Source organism: Glycine soja, chromosome 11, assembly GCF_004193775.1.
Source record: "Glycine soja cultivar W05 chromosome 11, ASM419377v2, whole genome shotgun sequence".
Taxonomy (NCBI): Eukaryota; Viridiplantae; Streptophyta; class Magnoliopsida; order Fabales; family Fabaceae; genus Glycine; species Glycine soja.
In genome coordinates, this window is record NC_041012.1 from 20,200,031 (window position 1) to 20,219,706 (window position 19,676).

A 19,676-nucleotide genomic window follows, 5' to 3' on the forward strand; every position below is an offset into this window, starting at 1 on the left:
AAAAAAAACTTTACAAAAAAGAATGAAAGAATAAATCGCATGGATGATTCGTGTCTTATTTCTTCAAAGTTTCTTTTGTATATAGCTTTCATCTCCAAGTATTTGTTGTCTCACAATGATTGGATTTTTCACTCTATTATTGTATAAAGTCTTGAGTCCATTGGAGCATTTAATGCTTGCATTAAATGCGTGTCACTTCTTCATGCAAAGTCCATGCTGATAGGTTAACATGTCTTGTAGCAGAAATAGCAAGTCTACAACAAAAGAGTGGGCCTTTTGATGAGGATCAACGTCTTCCAAACTATGAACTTCATTTATTCTTTATAGGACTTTGACAGATCCTAGGAGAATGTTTTCTACATGAAAGAATCTCAGGCACAAAGTACTAAATGAAGGTTGTACATGCACTACTTAAATGTTATATCAGATCACCTTATGAATGTATCGTCCAAAATTTCAAATGCACAGATACAGATCATGATCTAAGAACATATGAGACACAACTTGTATCATTTTGTATTTATTTGCATCTAATTAAAATAATTAGGAGTCATGATCGTCTTTAAGACATAAATGTCTTTTGACTTAACACATACAACAACAACAAATATATTCCATTGTTGTATATGAAGTGCGCACAAAATACTCAATGAAAACATGTTTTTATTTCATATTTTGTATGCAAAAACATGTTAGGGAGGGACAACCAAAAGAATGTCTTTTCATCTTATTTTCAAAAAGTGGTAGGGGCCATTAATAATGGGGTAGGGGCCAATATCAATTTTCTTTTATGTATTTATTTTTCAGATTGTTTTTTTTTTTTTATTCAAAGACAATGTCAGAATGTTTGAGAAATAATTCAGGGGATTTAATATGAAATTATCAAAAATTAATTATAAATTAAAAAATCTAGAAAATAATATTTGTTTTGTGGATTTTGTGGATAACTTAATCTTGGATCGAAAAAAAAAAGTAATTCTAGATTTGAATTTTCGAAAGGTTCTATCAATGATTATGTATTCCAAATTCGTTATTATGAAAAACAATCAAATAATAATATGTGATTTAGAGCAATTTCAGAATTTTGTAAAATTTAAAGTTAAAAGAGGTGCAAAAAGTATTTTATGGGATGTACGAAGCAATTGCTCGAACTTGGATAAATGATTTTAGTAGTCCATGGTGGAAAAGAAAAGGACGTTGTTATTGGCCTCAACATATTTACTATTGGCCCCTACCATCATTTGATAATTCCAAAAACACCCTCCCACAATGCATAATGGAATTCCAACTCTGTTATACTAGAGGAGGTGCAAAGAAAATGTTCAACTAAAAATTATTAATATTAAGATTAATTGGCTATATTTATTAAATTATATCATTAATACTTAATATTATTATTATTTATTTATTATTTTATTAGTATTTAATAAGATTTACTTTATCATTTACTAGTGTTTAATATTTAATTTATCAATATCTACAATTATTAGTATATGTTAATAAATTAATATTAATAAAAATATACAATTTATATCAGAAAACTAATTATTTTTTATTAGTTCCAATTATATTAAGTATATTTATATGTTTTTTGTAAAAATCTAAAACTTTATTTAATATAGTTTGAATATATTTAGTATTTTTTTTATATTTTTACATATTAATGATTTAATTAAACCTTTTGTTTTCTATGTATTGCAATGGTGCCATTTTAGTCTCCTCAATTTTAAATGTGCCAATTAGGTTTCTCATGTATCACAAATGTGTAATTTTAGTCCTCTAGGTTTCAATTACGTCAATTGACTTCTTCCATTAAAATCTATTCAATTCTTAGTGAAAGAGTGACAAAGAGACCACCAAACTTGTACAATTAAATATTTGAGAAATCAAAAGTACAATTAAGTCTTCATCCAAATTTTAAAAGGGTTATTGGTGGTAGTTAAACATGTAATTATTGTTAAATGGGTAAAAATTACTGTCTCGTTATAGTTGTCATCTAAGAGAAAAAAAATTATCTTAAAATAATTATTATGTTAGTTTTTCAATGTAAACATTAATTACGTTTTTTTACTTATATCTCTTATAATATTTATGGTGAACAACAAAATCTATAAATAAATTAATGATGATATATGATTAATTTTATAAAATTATCATTTTCTTTTATCTATTTATTACTTTTTTTGTCTGTGTAGAATATCTTACGATGAGTCGATGACTACTACTTTGGGACGAAGGGAGTAATTAATATTAAAAACCAAAAAATAATAAGAAATTTATAAAGTATTATATCAAAGAGAACTTATGGATTTTCCCCTTTATACATATTAGGTATTTTATTAATTAAATTAAGTTCTCTTTAAATTGAAATATTATTTTTTAAAAATAAATCGAAATATATTTTACTATTTAAAAATATAATCATATTGATGTTGTAATTATTAAATACTACAACTATTATAATTTTAAAAATATGGCTTAAACACAAGTTTGGTTGGTGAGTTTATGCTTGAGATGTGGATGATCTGGAATCCACTATTGCTTTTAAAAAAAAATCTTAATTTTTTTAATTGGTGAGGTTTTCTTGGGAAATCTTCCAATATTGGTTTATAGAGGGTAATGTTTATGCCAATTGTTGTGGTAGGCCAAATGCACTTGAGCTTTTTCCAGCTGTTGTCAGCAGTGCATTCTAGCTCTTTTGACGGTACTCCCTTCCTTCTCGTATCTTTAGTTATTTATAATTAATGCACATAAATTAAGAAAAATTTAAATGAAACATTTTTACACTTAGACTAAAATATCTTTATTATATCTACTAAAAAAATATGTGTATTTAATATTTTAATCTTTGATATCTACTTTATTAGTAGTGAATATTAAATAAGAATTTATTTAAAAAAATAGACTTTAAAATTTTAAAAATAAATATTTAAAAAAAACTAAAACAATTAAAAAAATGAGAAGGAAGGAGTAGATACTATGAGAAAATAATTGTCATATAATTATAATTGATTATCAAATTTTTAGATTAACTTGTAAATTCTTCACCAAAATATTTCAACTCGTGAACAAGTTCTCTTTTTAGTAGATTCGAAATAGATTCAGTAGATTTGAAACAAACTCGGTAAATTACTCGGTTGATTCACAAGTTTAAGATTAAGTGTGCGGGATTAAGAAATTCAATCCAAAATGTTCACATAATGTATTGTATTTTATTTATTTAAGTTGTTTTATGGATTATTTAAGTGACATTTGTGCTTTTTACATTATTTAAGTGTTATTATTTTAAGAAGTTATATTTTGTTATTGTGTGAACTTATTATTTGTTTTAAGATTAATTACTTTTTTAGTCCTTGAATTTGGGGGATGTTTTTTTAGTCCCTGACATAATAAATTAACATTTTATGGTGATTTTTAACACTTTGTAGTGATTTTTTTTAACACATTTTGACGATTTTAAAATTTAAATTTAAGCAACTAAAAATAAAAATTAATTTATGACATTTATAAACCATCACAAAGTATCAATTTATTATGCCAGAGACTCAAAAGAACAATTTATCAAAATTTATGAAAAAAATAGTTTTAAATTTTAAGGACTAAAAAATCCACACACCTAAAATTTAGATATTAAAATAATAATTAAACCTTATTTAAAACTAGTTTTGATACCAAAAACCAATTTTTATACTTATTTTAAAAGCTGTTGAAATCGTTCGAGAAAAAAATGGATTGATTTTCCAAATTAAATCATAATACTTGTTCATTTTGAATTTGCATTTTAAAACTTCCACAAAATGCTAAAAAAATTGCCACAAAGTGTTAAAAACTAACATAAAATGTCAATTTATTATATCAGGAATTAAAAAATATAATTTATTAAAATTCAAGAACTAAAAAAATATTTTTAAATTTCAAGAATGAAAAAAAAAATATACACCCGAAATTCAAGGACTAAAATAGTAATTAATTTTTTGTTTTATTTAGTGTAGTTTGAACTTATCTAGTAGTGATATACTACTAGACTTAATTATTTTATAATATTAAAATTTATGATTTATTATTTTATTTTATTATAATATTAAAATGATTCATTATTATATTATTTATAGATATTTTTTATATAAAGTAGACTTTTACCAGTTGAATTTATAGAACTCTCACGAATATATATAAACTCTTAAATTTGATAATTTTACTTGTAATTAACTGTAAATAACACTAACATAAAAATACTGTGAATAACATATTTAATATCGTACTAGATTAATAAATAATTCATACATTATTATTTTATATTAAATAATTAGTGATTACCTAGCACTGCTATTTTATATTTAATAATAACGTATCCATTTTGTATATATTTAATAATAATTTTTTTTTTATGATTCCATATTTAACATTTTTTTTAGTCCTTATGCATATTATTTTTAGTCTTTTTTAGTTCTCATCATAGAGACCAAAAAATATTAAATGATATATAAAAAGACTTAAAAAGATTAAAAATAATATGTATAAGGTTCAAAAGAAAATGTTTTAAGTACAAGAGAAAGCTTTTGTAACCATAAGAGCCAATAAAATAATTAAACCTAATTTTTATTACCTCTATTTTTCATCATATTTTTCTTCTTCCATAAACTTTAGAATACTTTTTTTTTATCTATAAGAATTATCTTCCTATCAAAAAAATTATAATAATTCATTAACCATGCTTGATCAGTTAGACTTCTAAATGTAAATTTTAGAGTACAATACCTCGTTCATATACATGGATTTAATTATAAATTTGTGTTAATATAATGCGCATATATGGACCCAATTTGGTAATTCAGATTTTCTAATGAATGCAGCTAGCAAAGCTTTCCCTAAATTGAACATAGTTGCTTCTTAAATTTGTTTATATAAACAACACAACAACGAATGTGAGAAGGGCACATCAAATTAAACACATTTTCAGAATCGATTTCTTGCTTCTTTTTTTTCTCCTTTCTGATCACTACCATGGCTAGAAAGAAGTTGAATCTTACATACATACCCAATGACTCAAAGAGGAAGACAACATTGAAGAAAAGAAAGAATGGTCAGTGATTGTTTTCTCTTTACTTCATATATTATTTTGTACATAAACTGTGTATTATTAACCTTGTAGCATGCATCTTTTTTTTTTCTTAAAAAAAACGTTGTAGCATGCATATTTCTGTGTATTATTAACCTTGTAGCATGCATCTTTTTTTTTTCTTAAAAAAAACGTTGTAGCATGCATATTTACCATTTAATAAAGTTTCAATTTCACATCACTACTCAGATTCTCTAAATTCTCTTCATATTTTATTAAGGTTTGATGAAGAAGATGAATGAAATTAGCACTCTTTGTGGGATTGAAACATGTGCTATAATCTATAGTCCAAATGATCCTCAGCCAGAGGTTTGGCCATCTGACTCTGGAGTCCAAAGGGTGCTTTCAAGGTTCATGGAAATGCCTGAAGTGAGACAAAGCAGAAAGATGTTGAATCAGGAGAGCTTTTTGAGGCAAATGATCACCAAAGGCCAACAGCAGTTGACAAGACAAAGGAATGAAAACAGGAAGAAAGAGATGACCAATCTTATGCTTCAATACCTGACCGCTGGAAAGGTTGTTGGCAATCCTAGCTTGGTGGATTTGAATGATCTCTCATGGTTGATTGATCAGAACCTCAATGAAATAGAAAAGAAGATCACCATGCTCCAAATCCAAGAAGTGGTGATACCAGTGATTGAAAATGAAGGACACATGAATCATGTTCAAGGGCTGGAGAGCAACATGGACACCAAGAAAAAGCAACATTGATCCATGGAATTTATCAATGGTGCCATTGGGGATGGGATGTTATGTCTCCTTAAAAAAATTATGTTCTTTTAAGTGTTTCAGTTGTCTTTCCCATTTAATTCAGCAATGCTTAGTTTTATTGTCTTTCTTTGAAAGTGTCAATGAATACAATATCCGTATGTCATAGTTTGCAAAATAGTCAAAACTTCTGGTCACAGCAATTTAAGATTTCCTTTATTTTATTATTTTATTATTGTTTTTTTGTCATGATCCTATTATGCCCTCGTCCTCGTTTCTTAATGCTAAAACAATTAAATTTCCTAGGTATGGTTTTACCTTTTTTTTTTAAAAAAAAAAAAAATTAACATTAGAAAGAAAGCTTAGCAAAAGTTTTTAAAATGGATAATGGGTCCTGAAAATATCAGCATTGACAATATAGTCTTATTGAAAAGAACCAAATCTCTACTTTAGTTCGTGAATTCAGAAAAAATACAATAATTACGTCCAACCGTATAATTAAATATCAAATTAGTCTTAAAAAAATATAATTTAATATCAAATTAATCATTAAAAATTATAACTTGATATTAAATTGGTCCCACAAATCGAGTCGTTGATCTAAGTGATATTAAATTCACTTCTTTTAAAACAAAATCTTGGATCACACTTTGTATTATTTTCACCTATTTCTACTCTTTTCTCTATCTCACTCCTAATCTCTGTCCATCTTCCCTTGTTATCTCATCTCTCCTCACTCTCCAATGATATCTTTCAAGCTAACAAAATAAAACTATCAAACAACTTTTATTTTTAGAGTGTGTTTGGATGAGAAAATTTTAAATTCCAAGAATTTTAAATACTTCAATTCAAATTCTTTTATTTTCAAAATTGTGTTTGGATAAAAAAAAATTAAAATTGTGAGGATGAAAGAAAATGAATGCAAAAAAAAAAATATGATTGGTGTACTTCCAAAGAGAAGAACATTGATGCGACATAGGAAGTCGCAGGAGAATCAGGACACGACGGTGTATCCCACCACATCCGACCATAACATTCAGTCAACGACACAAGGCATGACCTAGGCCCTCCGCGTCAGCGAACACCTCCGCCGCATGATAGATAGTGACGGTTGCTCCCCTAACTAGCAGGTGTAGTTCTATGTGTCCCCCTACGCCCACATTCGATCAATACTCCACGAGCTGAGACGATATTTCTTGAAGAAGAGGATCATCAGCATGAGGAAAGAGTCGTGAGTTCGAGAATGAAATTTCGAGAATTTTTCAGATGAAAGAGAGGATGAAGGTTATAAAGAAAATAACGCAAACGTTTTAGACGATTCTTCTATCAAGAAGAGAATTTCAATTTCTCATATTTTAGAAAAAAATTAAAATTTCACATTTTTAGTTGTTTAAAATTCTGTCTTAAAATTCCAAAAATTTAAATTTGTCATAAAAAAAACATTCAAACGATGAATTTTAAAGTACAGAAATTTAAATTCTCTGATAGATTACTTTTCTCAGTCAAAATTCTTCATCCAAACGCACTCTTAAATATTTTATTTTTAACTTTTTAGAGAGAAAAAAGTCAAATATAGACTAAAAAGGAGCAACTCGTACGAAAGGGAACAAACATGTACATAGGACCAAATGTATAACGCTTTCAGTCAATGAACTATAATAACTTGTTGATAAAAAGAATATTTCCCAAATAAATGTAATTTACATCAACAAAATCTGTGGTTCCAGGTAACAAATTCTGTATTCCCCTCCTTAAACTTTAGTTCATTATAAGTATATGGATGGTACCCCAGCAGTCATGACAAGACTACAACCAATAAATGAGAAATGACTCAAATGAGGACCATCTCTGGTTCTAGTTGCCTTAATTTCAACATTTGAACAAACTACATCTTCAAAGTTAACAAAAACTTGGATAAAACTTGGATTGCATCTTAAAAGCTGCTGGATCTGTAATTACCTGCACAGATTTGGGTAGTGCTTCAGCTTCTTTCAAGTCTGTGTTGCAACCCCATAGCCGAATAAGTAGTTGTCGGCACTTTGGAGACGACGGTTTTAAGTAAGTCTTGTACCATTCAACAACATCATGCTTACTTATGTTCTTCAATTCTTCTGCTTCCTTCTTTGACAAGTCAAAGATATACCTGAAAACAATAATGTTTTATAGCATCAATATAGCAACAAAATGCAGCTAATAAAGACATTTCCTACAAGGCTAGCCCCTTTTAGTCCTCCTTAAACTTCTATCATCACTTGGCAGAAAATGTTCCATAAACAGCAGATTCAGCAGTAACCAGAAATAACAAAATGTGAGCATAAAAGATATCTGGCAGCTGAACCATGTAGGAATAAGTGGCTGCTGGTTATAATACTTAAACAATAACTGACAACTTAAATAACTAAAGTCTAACACTAACATTTAGACCCCAAAATATAAAATACCTTTTTTCAACAATTTGGTTCCACAATCTATTGCTTTCATATGTGAGTGAAGGGTCTTTCTCCAGCAGCTTTGCCATTAACCCACTTTTGTAATTCTCAAAGGAATCACCATCAAGCCCATCCTGCAATCCCAAAATATTTCTCCAAAGCATAAGTCTTCATTTACATTTCAATATAATATTTTAGATAAGGGAATAAACAAATCTAGTCAGAAACAAAAAAAGCCTTTTTGGAACAAGTTCTTTTGACATTTTATTTTCTTTGAGATGAAGACTCAACAGAGAAAGATAATTTTGCTACAAAGAGAAATGAGAAATAATTCATAGAATAGCAGCTTCTGTCTGTCTGTCTCTCTTTTTCACAACCTCTTGTTTTTCATTGAATTTGAGACAACTACTATATAACAAGCATTAAAACAGGTAATAGGATTTCTCATTGTCTGTGATTTAAACAATAAACAATTCAGATTCGGGCTATAACAACGTTAATGCCATCATCTGAGGGGGAGAAAATATTTCAGACTCTGCTAATTACAAATTCCTCGCATTTTTACTATTTGCATCCATTTCCTCCTTTCTCAAAAATAGAAGGGTGGGTTATAACCTCTTCAGAATTAAGAACCCAAGTCATGTTAACTTAATTGCAGTTCACAAGGAAGCAAATAGGCTAAGAACATGGAGGTTGAAGGAATCAGGAACACTTACCAACAATTCTTCCAGGCCATTTAAGAAGTTTTCAATTCTACTTTGCAAGTAAACTGGGTGGTACTCAGATGACTGAACGCAGAAACAAAACCCAGAGATACGATATGTTACTCGTGGGCTGCATTCAACAACATAACCAAGCTGCTCTTTTGTCCTGTATCCAGATACATGAATTTTAGTCCCCAAACAGACAAAACAAGAAGGCGAGAGAGAGAAATGAAAGATGAAGAAACGGCAATCTCAACCTAGTGAAAGACTGCAAGTGAATGGTTTCATTGAATTTAAAAGTGCTTTTCAGTGAAACTAGGATTCTATAACAGAATAGAAATTTCCAGACCAAATCAAGACCACTTCATTATCAAGTCTTCAATAACCTATGCATGGAACTAGTTTAAAAAGAATGGAGTTTAAAAGTGATCAATAACCCAGTGTAGCACGCTCAAGTAAATGTCAGTACAAGTGCATTGGGGCAAAGAGCATCAATCATGAGAAAATAGGAGAAGAGAGAACCAATCATCATTAACAAATATCAGATGTCAAATATAAGAAACTTTGAGCAACAGATTGTCACCTCAGTTGATTGAAAAATGGCTCCTCCACAATTTCATCAAAAAGATCAATTAAAGCTTTCAATTTGATTGACCCCAGACCAAAATCTTGCTCAATTTGAAAATAAAGCTGCATAAATACCAAAACCAATGCAAGGAGCAGGAGAAATTTGTCAGGGATCATTGAAAACCAATTATCTATGGAACACGGTGAAATATAAACAAAAACCAATATAACTGAAATTACCTCAACCACCGAGTTTTTTTCCGACTTATTCTTCACATTGACATCTCTAACTAAATTGGCACTGGATGGGAGGCAAATAACACGCTCAGCATGCCTCAATTCAATAGGGAGTGGATTAACTGGAAAATTCATCTTAAATATTTTTGCTATGCCAATTGCTTCTTCTTTTGACAGATTTCCATGGCAAAGACCCTCCATGTATATCTGTAAAGTTTAGATATAAAGACTAAATCTCCAACAATGTCACAACTACAAATTAAAGGCAAAACTACACTAATCATAAAAAGGTTACAGTTAACCTATGTTGACTTATCAATATTCATAACAGAACTCATTTACAAATCAACTAAAAACCAATAAATATAGAACAAATCATCGAGGAGTAGTTGTTTTCTTGCAGTTGTTAGCATTATCAACCTATGGCATAAAACTTCTATATGCACAAGTGTCAAAATAGGGAGCAATTTGTACAGCACAAGAAATAAAGTCACAAGCTTCAAGCACAATAACAATTGCTCATCCATGTGCACCTCAGGCGTTGGCACAACACACATGACACATTCAGGTGCATGTTGCTCACCAATCACTAATAGTATTGACAACATCTGTTTTACTCCTAAAACCATCATAATTGGAATTTGGAATTTGGAAGACAATAAAACTGTAAATAGTATAATAGAAAATACTAATATTAAATATTTCATATCTACCTGGGAGAGAAGCCCAGGGATAAATGCCTTCAGATCATCAAGAAACAAATCATTTAGATGATGCAGCTTCTCATCAGCGTCATAGAAACTCTCACACAAAACTTGTAATCTCAAATATGTTGAATGGCTTAGAGGCTTCATGTTGGCATTCTTTAAAGCTCTCTTCATGTCTTCTTTTATTACCTGTTCAGATAATTATTGGGTCACAACAGCAAAGAATGTAGGAAAATTGAAGACAGAAAAAGTAAAACAAAGTCAACAATAAAAAAAAATCCAAATAAACATGTCACATACCTTAAACCGATCATCAGTTGGCATGAATGATTTAGACACTGAAAAGAATTTAGATAACAGAACAGGAAGCTTTTCATTGAAACCATAGACCTTCAGCTCAAGCATGTCACCAACATAAGTGACAGAAGTTTCTAACTTGGCAATACTAGCCTGCATCCATAGACAGATTTATTTAAAATAATACCTAAAAAGAGGATGGGACAATTGGCACACCCTTGGCCTCCACTACTTTTAAACACAATTTCTTATATCGCCTTCAAATACTCAATTTAAGAAACTGCAATTAAAAGTTGGTTGGGATGTGAATAGGCAATAAGAAGTGTCAATAACTGAATAGCCGCAACGCTAAAGATACTGTTCTCTATTGATTGACTTGTGGTATATGGATAATTGGATACTTTATTTAATTATTTAATAAATATTAAAGAAGTGTTTTAATATGCCTTCAGTACTGCTTTCTTCCTTTATTAACATTGTAGAGAAACATAACTTGGGTGATACTATACAAGGGTTAAAGCACCTTCAAAAGTCAGGTATTAGCATTAAAGGTATTTAATAAGGCCAATTTGCCAGCTCTTTCCTAGAAGTGATATTAGAGACCAGTTTCCATTAAAAACTAAAAAGCAAATTTAGTTCAATTGTAAGAGAATAAAAGTGAACTCTACAAAGTTATAAAGGCATTCTTTTGGACTCACTTTCCACAAATAATAAAAAATGAGAGCATTTTTATGATTGACAATAGGCAAACCGATGGTTATCTGATTTAAAGATTAGTTTAGGAAGAGCTCCAGAAACAATAGAAATGGATAATTTATTCATGAAGAATCTCATGAAAAATAAGCATTTTTTAAGCTTTAGTTATTTTTCTGTATTATGTCCTTAATAGAAAAACTGTATCTGAGCACAAGTTGTCTTTTGCTTCTGCGCTTTGTTTACTTCTTTCTTGTTGTAGGAGAATTTTCTATCCTCTTTTATTGTCCTATTCTGTTTCTTATAAACAAAAAAAGATAGATAATTTACCTGATATGTGATTTCATTCAACTCATCTTTAAGAAGGTGAATAAACAATTCGGATAATACACAACTCTTTACATCAGCATAGCCACCCTTCATGGTAATTCGAAAATATGTATTTGCACGAGGAACTTTGAAAGTGCTATCCGGTTTGTACCAGAATTTTATCAATGCCTCATCAATTAAACATCTAGGAGAAGTTGAATTTGCAAAATCATCAACACAGGTGTCACTAGCACGTATAGAAAAGTCACTAGGAATAAACTCATTTTGGGAAGGAAGATGCAGTGAGGCATCAATTTCTGGAGGATTTCTCCATAACTCCCTGAAACTTTGAGCAATATCTTCTTCAACGTAACGAGAACCAAACCAAGGTTCATATTGGAAATCTGAAAAAAATAGTTCAATTGCCTTGTGGTGAAAATATAACTTCCAGAACTAATCTCTGAACAGTGAAATTTTGGTTACCATTCACCCCCCCCCCCCCCCAGTCTCAAAAAAAAAAGCTATGATTACAACATCATTATTGAATAGGATTATTAGCGTGCATAACGATAGCCATTAGTCAGTAGCTTAGACCTTTGCCAGTCAATGATACAGGAAAGGAAAAAGGCCAACAAGCAATTTCCAATTAGACAAGGGAGAAAAAAAAATGCACCTTCTGACTTGAGGAATGACTTTGAAACAACATCTACCCTCATGTTTTCCGGAACGAAGAAACCAAGAACTTGTTTTAACAATTGTTCATCCCATGTCTTGAACACGTAGTCACCATAAATTACATGCTCCGGTGGATAAAAGTGCAAATTTTCTGCACAATAAAAAAAGAATAAGCAAATAAGGACAATAAATTTGTAAAAAATCATATCGGATTTCTAAATAGCAATACCCACATAGGAAACAACCACAAATATGACATGGCCAGCAAACTCTTTCCTATAATTGGGTTGAGAGCATAACAAATAGATCTTCAGGTTTTACTAAGTAACTACATGACAATAATATTCCTTTCATCTATACTTAAGTTTGCTTCTTTTTTTTCATGTACAATTGATTGTCAAATATTATAGATTAGCTGAGTACTTCAATTAAATCTTATGTTTATAAAAACGTAGTTTACTATCCTTTTACGACAAAGATCAAACATAAACTAACATCATAATCCACTCAAATAGTAGTGATTTAGATATGTTCTTATACCAAAACTGCATCATTTCAAACACCACGATTTTCAAAAGCCACTAACATCAGAGAATATCTCCTCCCATATTAAACAAACTTCAACTCATACCAGGAAAAAAAAAAGTTTGACTCTATATTCCAAGAAAACTTCAAGAAAATAAATTAGAAACCTGCAAGCTCAGCAGCATAATCATCTGGAGGCTGCTCTTCCGCAAATCTGAAATCCATGTTTCCAATATTTTGAAGTTCCTTAAATATCCATTCTGGTGGAGTATCTTCACGCAACAACTTAAGGTATTGATAGACAAAGCCAATGATATCAAAGATCTGTTAAGTGAAAAAAAAAAAAAAAGTTAAGCCATATTGAAGTAACAAATGCTGAAACTTGAATTCCTGAAAGCATATACTGAAAAAGATGTATTAATTTTGTTACAAAATAGTCAATAATGCTTTCAACCTTACATTTATAATTTATAATTTATTCATGAAAATTTTAAACCATTAAAACTCCCAAATGATAATAAAGCTGAAACTGAATCTAACCTTATAACTTGACCAGTGATGGCTTTCTAAAAACACAAAAAGCTACTTACTCTTCCATCTGAATGGCCTATAAAAGTTAAGAAACTGGGATTACCTTTTCTATACCAGAGTCTGTGAGGTGTATGGACATGACAAAGACATAAGCTATAGATGACCGATAAATTCCTTCTTCCCCAACTCCTGCAGATAGAGATGTAGCCCATCCTCTGGACTTGAGAAAGGAGAGCAAGCTTCCTCTGCCCTCTGAAGGGTTAAGTATGCTCTTGTTAATGAAAACCATAAAACTTTCAATCTTAGAATTTTAGATTTAAATGAGAAATAGTTAGTACATATGAATCAACAATCTATATTACCATTAACCAGAAATGAGAATATGGTAGTGCAGAAAACAATGTTTCAGAAGTTTATCAAGCATTTTAAGTTGGGGCTAAAGTATTTAAAATAAAATAAAAATTTCAGCAGGCAGGGAACACTATCCTTTTTTATATTATATTATTAACCAAATAGATGACAACTGGCAGTTGCTGTGCAGGAAATTTGTTGACAAGCTTTGAAATATCACAAGAAAAGGGAGAGAAATGCTAGAGAAGAGAAACTCTCCAATGCTAATTGACGTACAAGTGCATCACTTTAATTTGCAACAGAGACATACAATAAGATGCATAAAAATGAATGATAATAGATACAATAATACATCATAGGATTTATCCATAATGAGGTATCTTACCATGCCCAAGGAGATGAGCTAAATAATCCTCTGGCTTCTTTAAATACTCTTGGTGTAGACAGGGCAATGTCCATGATAAGTCAAGGATATGAACATCTTTGACAGCTTCTAGCCGATAAACTTTACCAGATTCCCAGATAGGACCTTCCACTGTGAACACTGGGTTTGCTTGACCTTTCTTGATAGCGCCAAACAGTTCCACAACCCAACTCTCAAGCACATCCAGAGACTCTGCGTTATTTATAAGCATATTACTCAAATCATACCACCATATATCAATGTTACTATGTTAGTCCTACTCTTGAGCCCTGACTAGAGCCAATAGAACAAATCACTGTTTCAAATAGTGTATTAACAAAATTATTTACATAGAATTGTCTAAATATTAATATGATGATAACTGTTTTTACAGGTGCAATTATTCAATAAAAAATAAAATAAAATCTTATCAACATTAACAAGATGCATCAAATCTTTCAATTAGCATTCAGTATGCACTTCAGTTTCAGTAAGAATTTGCATCGAGTTTCATCCAGAAAAAAAAAAAACTAATCATACAAAGACCACAACTAATGAAAAGAAGCCATACATGCTAAAAATTGGGGCTTCCCCATATATTGAATAAAAAGAATGGGATTGCTCACGTGAATTTCTTTCACCATTTTCCCTCTATGAACAAGGACACAAAGTAAAACATGGGTTCTTGGTCAGCAATTACTTCTTCAACATTATAGGTTTTCCTAGGTATTATGAATCAAAGTTATTACAGTATTTCTTAAGAAAAGAGTTTCAATTTTCCTTATTGTTTTTACCATACTGCACTGTATTAAGAAATGTAAAAAAATTTGTTGCAAGGAGAGGCAGTATTGCCCACATGTTAGTATTTGCTACACTAGAACAAGTTCTATGCACTTTTTTTCTCTCCAGGCTAGATCCGATCTTTTGTTGACTCACTCCTCTTGCCAATTAGTAAGTCAGTGAGACACAAAACCAGAGACTCCATGTTTTAACAGCCTGTCTTTTAGAAATGAGCTTTCATGCACAACAACAGCTTCCAACATAACTTAAGATCAGACTGAGATACACTTTGAACAAATAAATCTATCTCAAGGCTGATGCAATGATTTCTCAACTTCCGATAAATCAAGAGTGGCTAGCTACAAACCTGTATCCCTTGTTAGGCTTACTCAGGAAACACTAGGCACATTATTGCCTGGAACTAAATATGATTATAGTAAACCTGGTAACTTCTTGAATGCAAATAGAATAACCATATACTAGATAGTGAAATAGATCTTCACCTCCACCAATAATAACAAGCTTCATCAATCCACCGTGGTAATAATCCTTGTATAATTTCAATATTTGCTCGCGCAAATTAATACCCTTCTCCATTGCATCAACCAAGCTCTTTTTATTCCCTTCATGTGAAAAAGAAATAAAATAGTTTTTCAAGCATACAAAATAAGCTGAAAACTAATTGACCAACAAATGGATGAATAACAAAATACAACTTACCCCAAAAGAATCTATTTAAAGGATGATTATGAGCTGAAGTATGGCACTGAAGTTGTTGAAGGCGGCAAGCATCACTTTGTAAAACCTGGTTAAATTCTATGTTCAGTGTTGTACACCATTATGGTATGGTATACAATTGTAAGCCAAAAACACAATTCATCAGCAAACTGACAGATAAAATTTGTTTTTTAAAATGAAAGATAAAGTGGAAATCTGTAGAATTGGACTAAAATTAGACTACCTGAATCTACTGCAAGTACTTCTCGCTCCATTGCCTCCATCTTTACAAGAGGTGAAATAAAGAACTGAGAAAATCTGATAAGGAAAGAAACCAATAATGAAATGTAACCAACAGCAAATGATAATTAAAATATTACCAACAGATAATTTACTAATAGGTCACTGGATTGATGATCAATAGGCATTGTATTTCACCAAACACTGAGATGACTAAAATAACAAAGACAGAACCAATTTTACTGGATTAATGATCTGAAAATCTTGTGTTGAAATGCATACTAATTCTGTTTTACGCTTTACAACAAATACTAATTCTGTTCAGTTTTACAACACATGTGGCCACTGGCCAGAAATCTAATTAACAGTAAAAAAATAAAAAAATAAAATCACTTTTTACTTCTATAAAACTACAGTAGCTAAAATGTATATCCAATATATGCATAGATTTATGTGTTAGACTGTTAGTAACCAGTGGCACAAGACAGGTACAAAAAAATTTGGAAGCAGAACCTATCTGCAACATGTGTAAAATCACCTAATGAACTGTGCTGTCAATACAATGCATTACAGAGTTTACCTTTTCAAGGCACCCTTCAGAAACTCTCGCTTCACTTCAAAATGGTAGCAGGTGTATTCAGTTTCTGTGTATGCATTTGATGAGCCACCATGCTTGGACAAATAGCTATCATACTAACAATAAGAAGAGTCAAAGTGTCAACTCCTAGTCCCATTAACCTATGTTATGCTTCTTTCACATACATTAAGGGTACCAGCACAATTAACCACAAGAAAAGTGACAATTCATGCCATAGATACAAAGAAATTAATCAAATTAATCTTAATTAATTTTAAGTATCTATGAAGAATAAGAGGGGGAATCAGTTGGGAATATAACCTAGCTGCGCAGGGTATAAAACCACAATATGTGACATCAGACATGTAGAAGCAATGAAGGATTATTTAGATTACAATACGGAAAGTTAATAATAGTAAGAACTAAGAACTGCATTTAAATTTATCATTTAACATATCAGTAACGATAGGAAGTTGAAACTTCAGAAAGACCCTCCTAGGGCGATATGGCATTCAGTGAAAGAATGTCAAGATTGCTCACAAAACTATAAAATTGGAATCCTACATAACGTGAAATAAAGTAATACATTTGAATCAAAAGTTTAACTTTCACATAGTGAACACTTTCTTGACAGAAGACAGGTAATATTCCTGAATTTGAATTCAGGATTTCAGGCACACATCAATATGTGAAGAAGGAAAAGGCAATAAGAGTACACTCATGCATAAGTAGCATTAGCTGTATCTTGTCTTAAAGTACTATTATGTCATAATAGCAGATATTCAGGTTTTATCACTTTCACACCATTCTTCTAAACCAAAACGAACATATTTCAGATAAATCATTTTCTCGATACTATATAAGAATTCAATCATTTTCAAGCAGACATAAATAAGCTATATATGACATAGCCCAACAGACCTCATTTTCATCTGGAAATTCATCACTCCCCATGAAGAGCATGTGTTCTGCAAACCAAATACATAGAATCATAATTTTTAATCCATGATATTAAAAAAAATTGCCATCCAATGATAAATCGAAAAAGAAAAAAGCCCAAGGCCCTATTTGAATAAACTTCTCAATAAACACTTATAGAAGAAGAAAGCAAGAAAGTCAACCAAATTAACTTCTTCCATAAGTTCATCAACTTATACACCTCAACTTTCAGAGAACTAAGACGGGAGAGCTTTTATAAAAATTGCAAGGCATAAGTTGATTCTAACTAATGAGAAAAATTTAATCCATTTTACCTTCTCATTTCATTCTCCTATAAGTACTTACAAAGAAGTTTATCCAAACAGCAACTAAATGAGGTAAATATCCAAACCTAAAAAATGCGCTAGTCCTTGAGCTTCATCCGGGTCAGAAAAGCTGCCCATTCCTACACACATAGCTGCTGCAGCCTGCAAACAACAAAAACACATCAATTCACTCATTCATTCACTCACATTGAAAAAATAAAAACAAAGCAACACACAGCATAATCATTCCCCAATCCCCACTCACATCACCAAATTCTCACACAGAACCCAGATCCCATCTACACCAAAACGATCTACCAACAAAGCCAAGATAGCAGCACATTGCAAAACAAAGATAAAATCAAAATGGGCATTCACCAAAAATGCAGAAAACAAAAGAAAACGAATAAAAAGCCAACCTTTTTGCTCTGAGCAGCAACAGCACCACCACCCTTCACCCCATCCATTTCTTCTTCTTCTTCTTCTTCTTCTTCTTCTTCTTCTTCTTCTTCTTCTTCTTCATCATCATCATCATCATCATCATCATCATCATCATCATCATATTCTCCATCTTCTTCATCATCTTCTTCTTCTTCTTCAACTTCATCCTCATTTGGAGCATGCTTGGGAGGCCCCTCAGGGTAAATCTCAGGATCGTGAACGAGCAAGGCGCGAAGGCCGTTGGGGAGGTGGATGAGGCGATACAAACGACGGTCGTTTGGGGACTTGAGAACGACGTTGTCGTCGACGGAGAGACAGACGGGGGCACCCTTCATTCCCATTATTATAAGACACTTCTTCTTCTTCTGGGGAGAGTGGGAATGAAGTGATGATGAGAGTGAGCGTGGTTTGGCAGCAAAGGATTTATTTGTAAGTCTCAGCTCGCAAAGGGAAAGCGCCGTACTTAATGTTTTGCGGATTTTGATTGGGAAGGGATGTGGTGGAAGTAGGAAGCCCACTCTTGTTCTTCTGTAAGGAAAAAATGGTACCCTTATTGAGTCTACCATATGCTCATCTCATCTACACTACTACACCCCCTGTCCATGACACAAACTGGTTCCAAATCATTTGGTCAATTAGGCCCAAGTCTCCTCAAAAAGAAAAAATAATGCTCTTATTAACCTTTTTTTTGCTTAATTTGGTCCTCAAATTGTATTAAAGTGTCCAATCAAGTCCTTATATTTAAAAAAAAAAACTCCAATTACGTCCTCATATTTTTAAAAATGCTTTAGTGTTACCTTTTCTATCAATTTCAACTGACACTGTTAAAAAATGTTTATAACGCCAATGACCCCACCAAAACCCAACCCTCTCCAAAGCAGGGCACCACCAAAACAACAAAAAACTGCCACTCCTTTTCCTCATCATCGCCAAACACCCATATCTGTGGTACACCATGGTCAATACCTATAAACCTAAATTTGTCTCAAAAACTGAAAGCATAATTGAAAATGGAAAGTGAGAAGAGAACCACCTCAAGTTTGGGAGTGGGAGGGTCGTCTTCTATGACTAGAATGGTTTTCGTCATCGTGAAACATGAGAGCTTGAAGCATGTGGGAATTAGAGGAGGTGCGTGTGAGCGTGAGTGTGAGTTTGAGAAGGAGAGTGTGGGTGAGGGTTTGACTTTGATGGATGGAAAGGTTAAAGGGTTGGAATTGAAAGCGGGAAGAAGATTTGGGTGGAGAAGTGTCATCGATAAGTATTCATTTCATGATGCAACACAAACAACCAGAGGTGGTTTTGATAGAGGACTATCCAAGGAGGAAGAGTTTGGCTTGGGCGGGCTCAACATGGATGGACAAATCACTAGAACGAGGAGTAAGAGATTTTAAGAAGAGCTTGTCAAGAGACTAAATTTTCTTA

At 31.6% G+C, this 19,676-nt stretch overlaps 2 protein-coding genes across 2 annotated transcripts; one reads left to right on the forward strand and one right to left on the reverse strand.

Moving 5' to 3' along the window:
* Nucleotides 1–4,833: 4,833 nt before the first annotated feature.
* LOC114375601 (agamous-like MADS-box protein AGL80) lies at nucleotides 4,834–6,030 on the forward strand. Its single transcript, XM_028333429.1, has 2 exons — nucleotides 4,834–5,083; nucleotides 5,340–6,030. The coding sequence occupies exons 1-2, from the start codon at nucleotides 5,005–5,007 to the stop codon at nucleotides 5,828–5,830; spliced, it is 570 nt and encodes a 189-aa protein (XP_028189230.1). The 5' UTR covers nucleotides 4,834–5,004; the 3' UTR covers nucleotides 5,831–6,030.
* A 1,418-nt stretch (nucleotides 6,031–7,448) lies between these two features.
* On the reverse strand, nucleotides 7,449–18,879 carry LOC114375761 (nardilysin-like). The gene is made up of 19 exons (XM_028333614.1): nucleotides 18,233–18,879; nucleotides 17,900–17,975; nucleotides 17,491–17,537; nucleotides 16,573–16,685; nucleotides 15,997–16,070; nucleotides 15,756–15,851; nucleotides 15,539–15,658; nucleotides 14,238–14,468; nucleotides 13,605–13,753; nucleotides 13,138–13,294; nucleotides 12,444–12,596; nucleotides 11,792–12,174; nucleotides 10,772–10,921; nucleotides 10,478–10,660; nucleotides 9,768–9,971; nucleotides 9,544–9,650; nucleotides 8,973–9,126; nucleotides 8,269–8,390; nucleotides 7,449–7,970 (listed from the first exon to the last, which is right to left on the reverse strand). Exons 1-19 carry the CDS (start codon nucleotides 18,818–18,820, stop codon nucleotides 7,727–7,729), a joined length of 3,351 nt encoding a protein of 1,116 aa, XP_028189415.1. The 5' UTR covers nucleotides 18,821–18,879; the 3' UTR covers nucleotides 7,449–7,726.
* Between the last annotated feature and the right edge of the window lie 797 nt (nucleotides 18,880–19,676).

Coding starts and splice junctions, on each gene's coding strand:
- LOC114375601 (XM_028333429.1), top strand. CDS start 5,005: ATGGCTAGAAAGAAGTTGAATCTTACATACATACCCAATGACTCAAAG. Junction 5,084..5,339: donor ATTGAAGAAAAGAAAGAATG/GTCAGTGATTGT, acceptor TATTTTATTAAG/GTTTGATGAAGAAGATGAAT.
- LOC114375761 (XM_028333614.1), bottom strand. CDS start 18,820: ATGGTAGACTCAATAAGGGTACCATTTTTTCCTTACAGAAGAACAAGA. Junction 13,295..13,604: donor CAGACTCTGGTATAGAAAAG/GTAATCCCAGTT, acceptor TTCACTTAACAG/ATCTTTGATATCATTGGCTT. Junction 8,391..8,972: donor ATGGCCTGGAAGAATTGTTG/GTAAGTGTTCCT, acceptor TTGGGATTGCAG/GATGGGCTTGATGGTGATTC.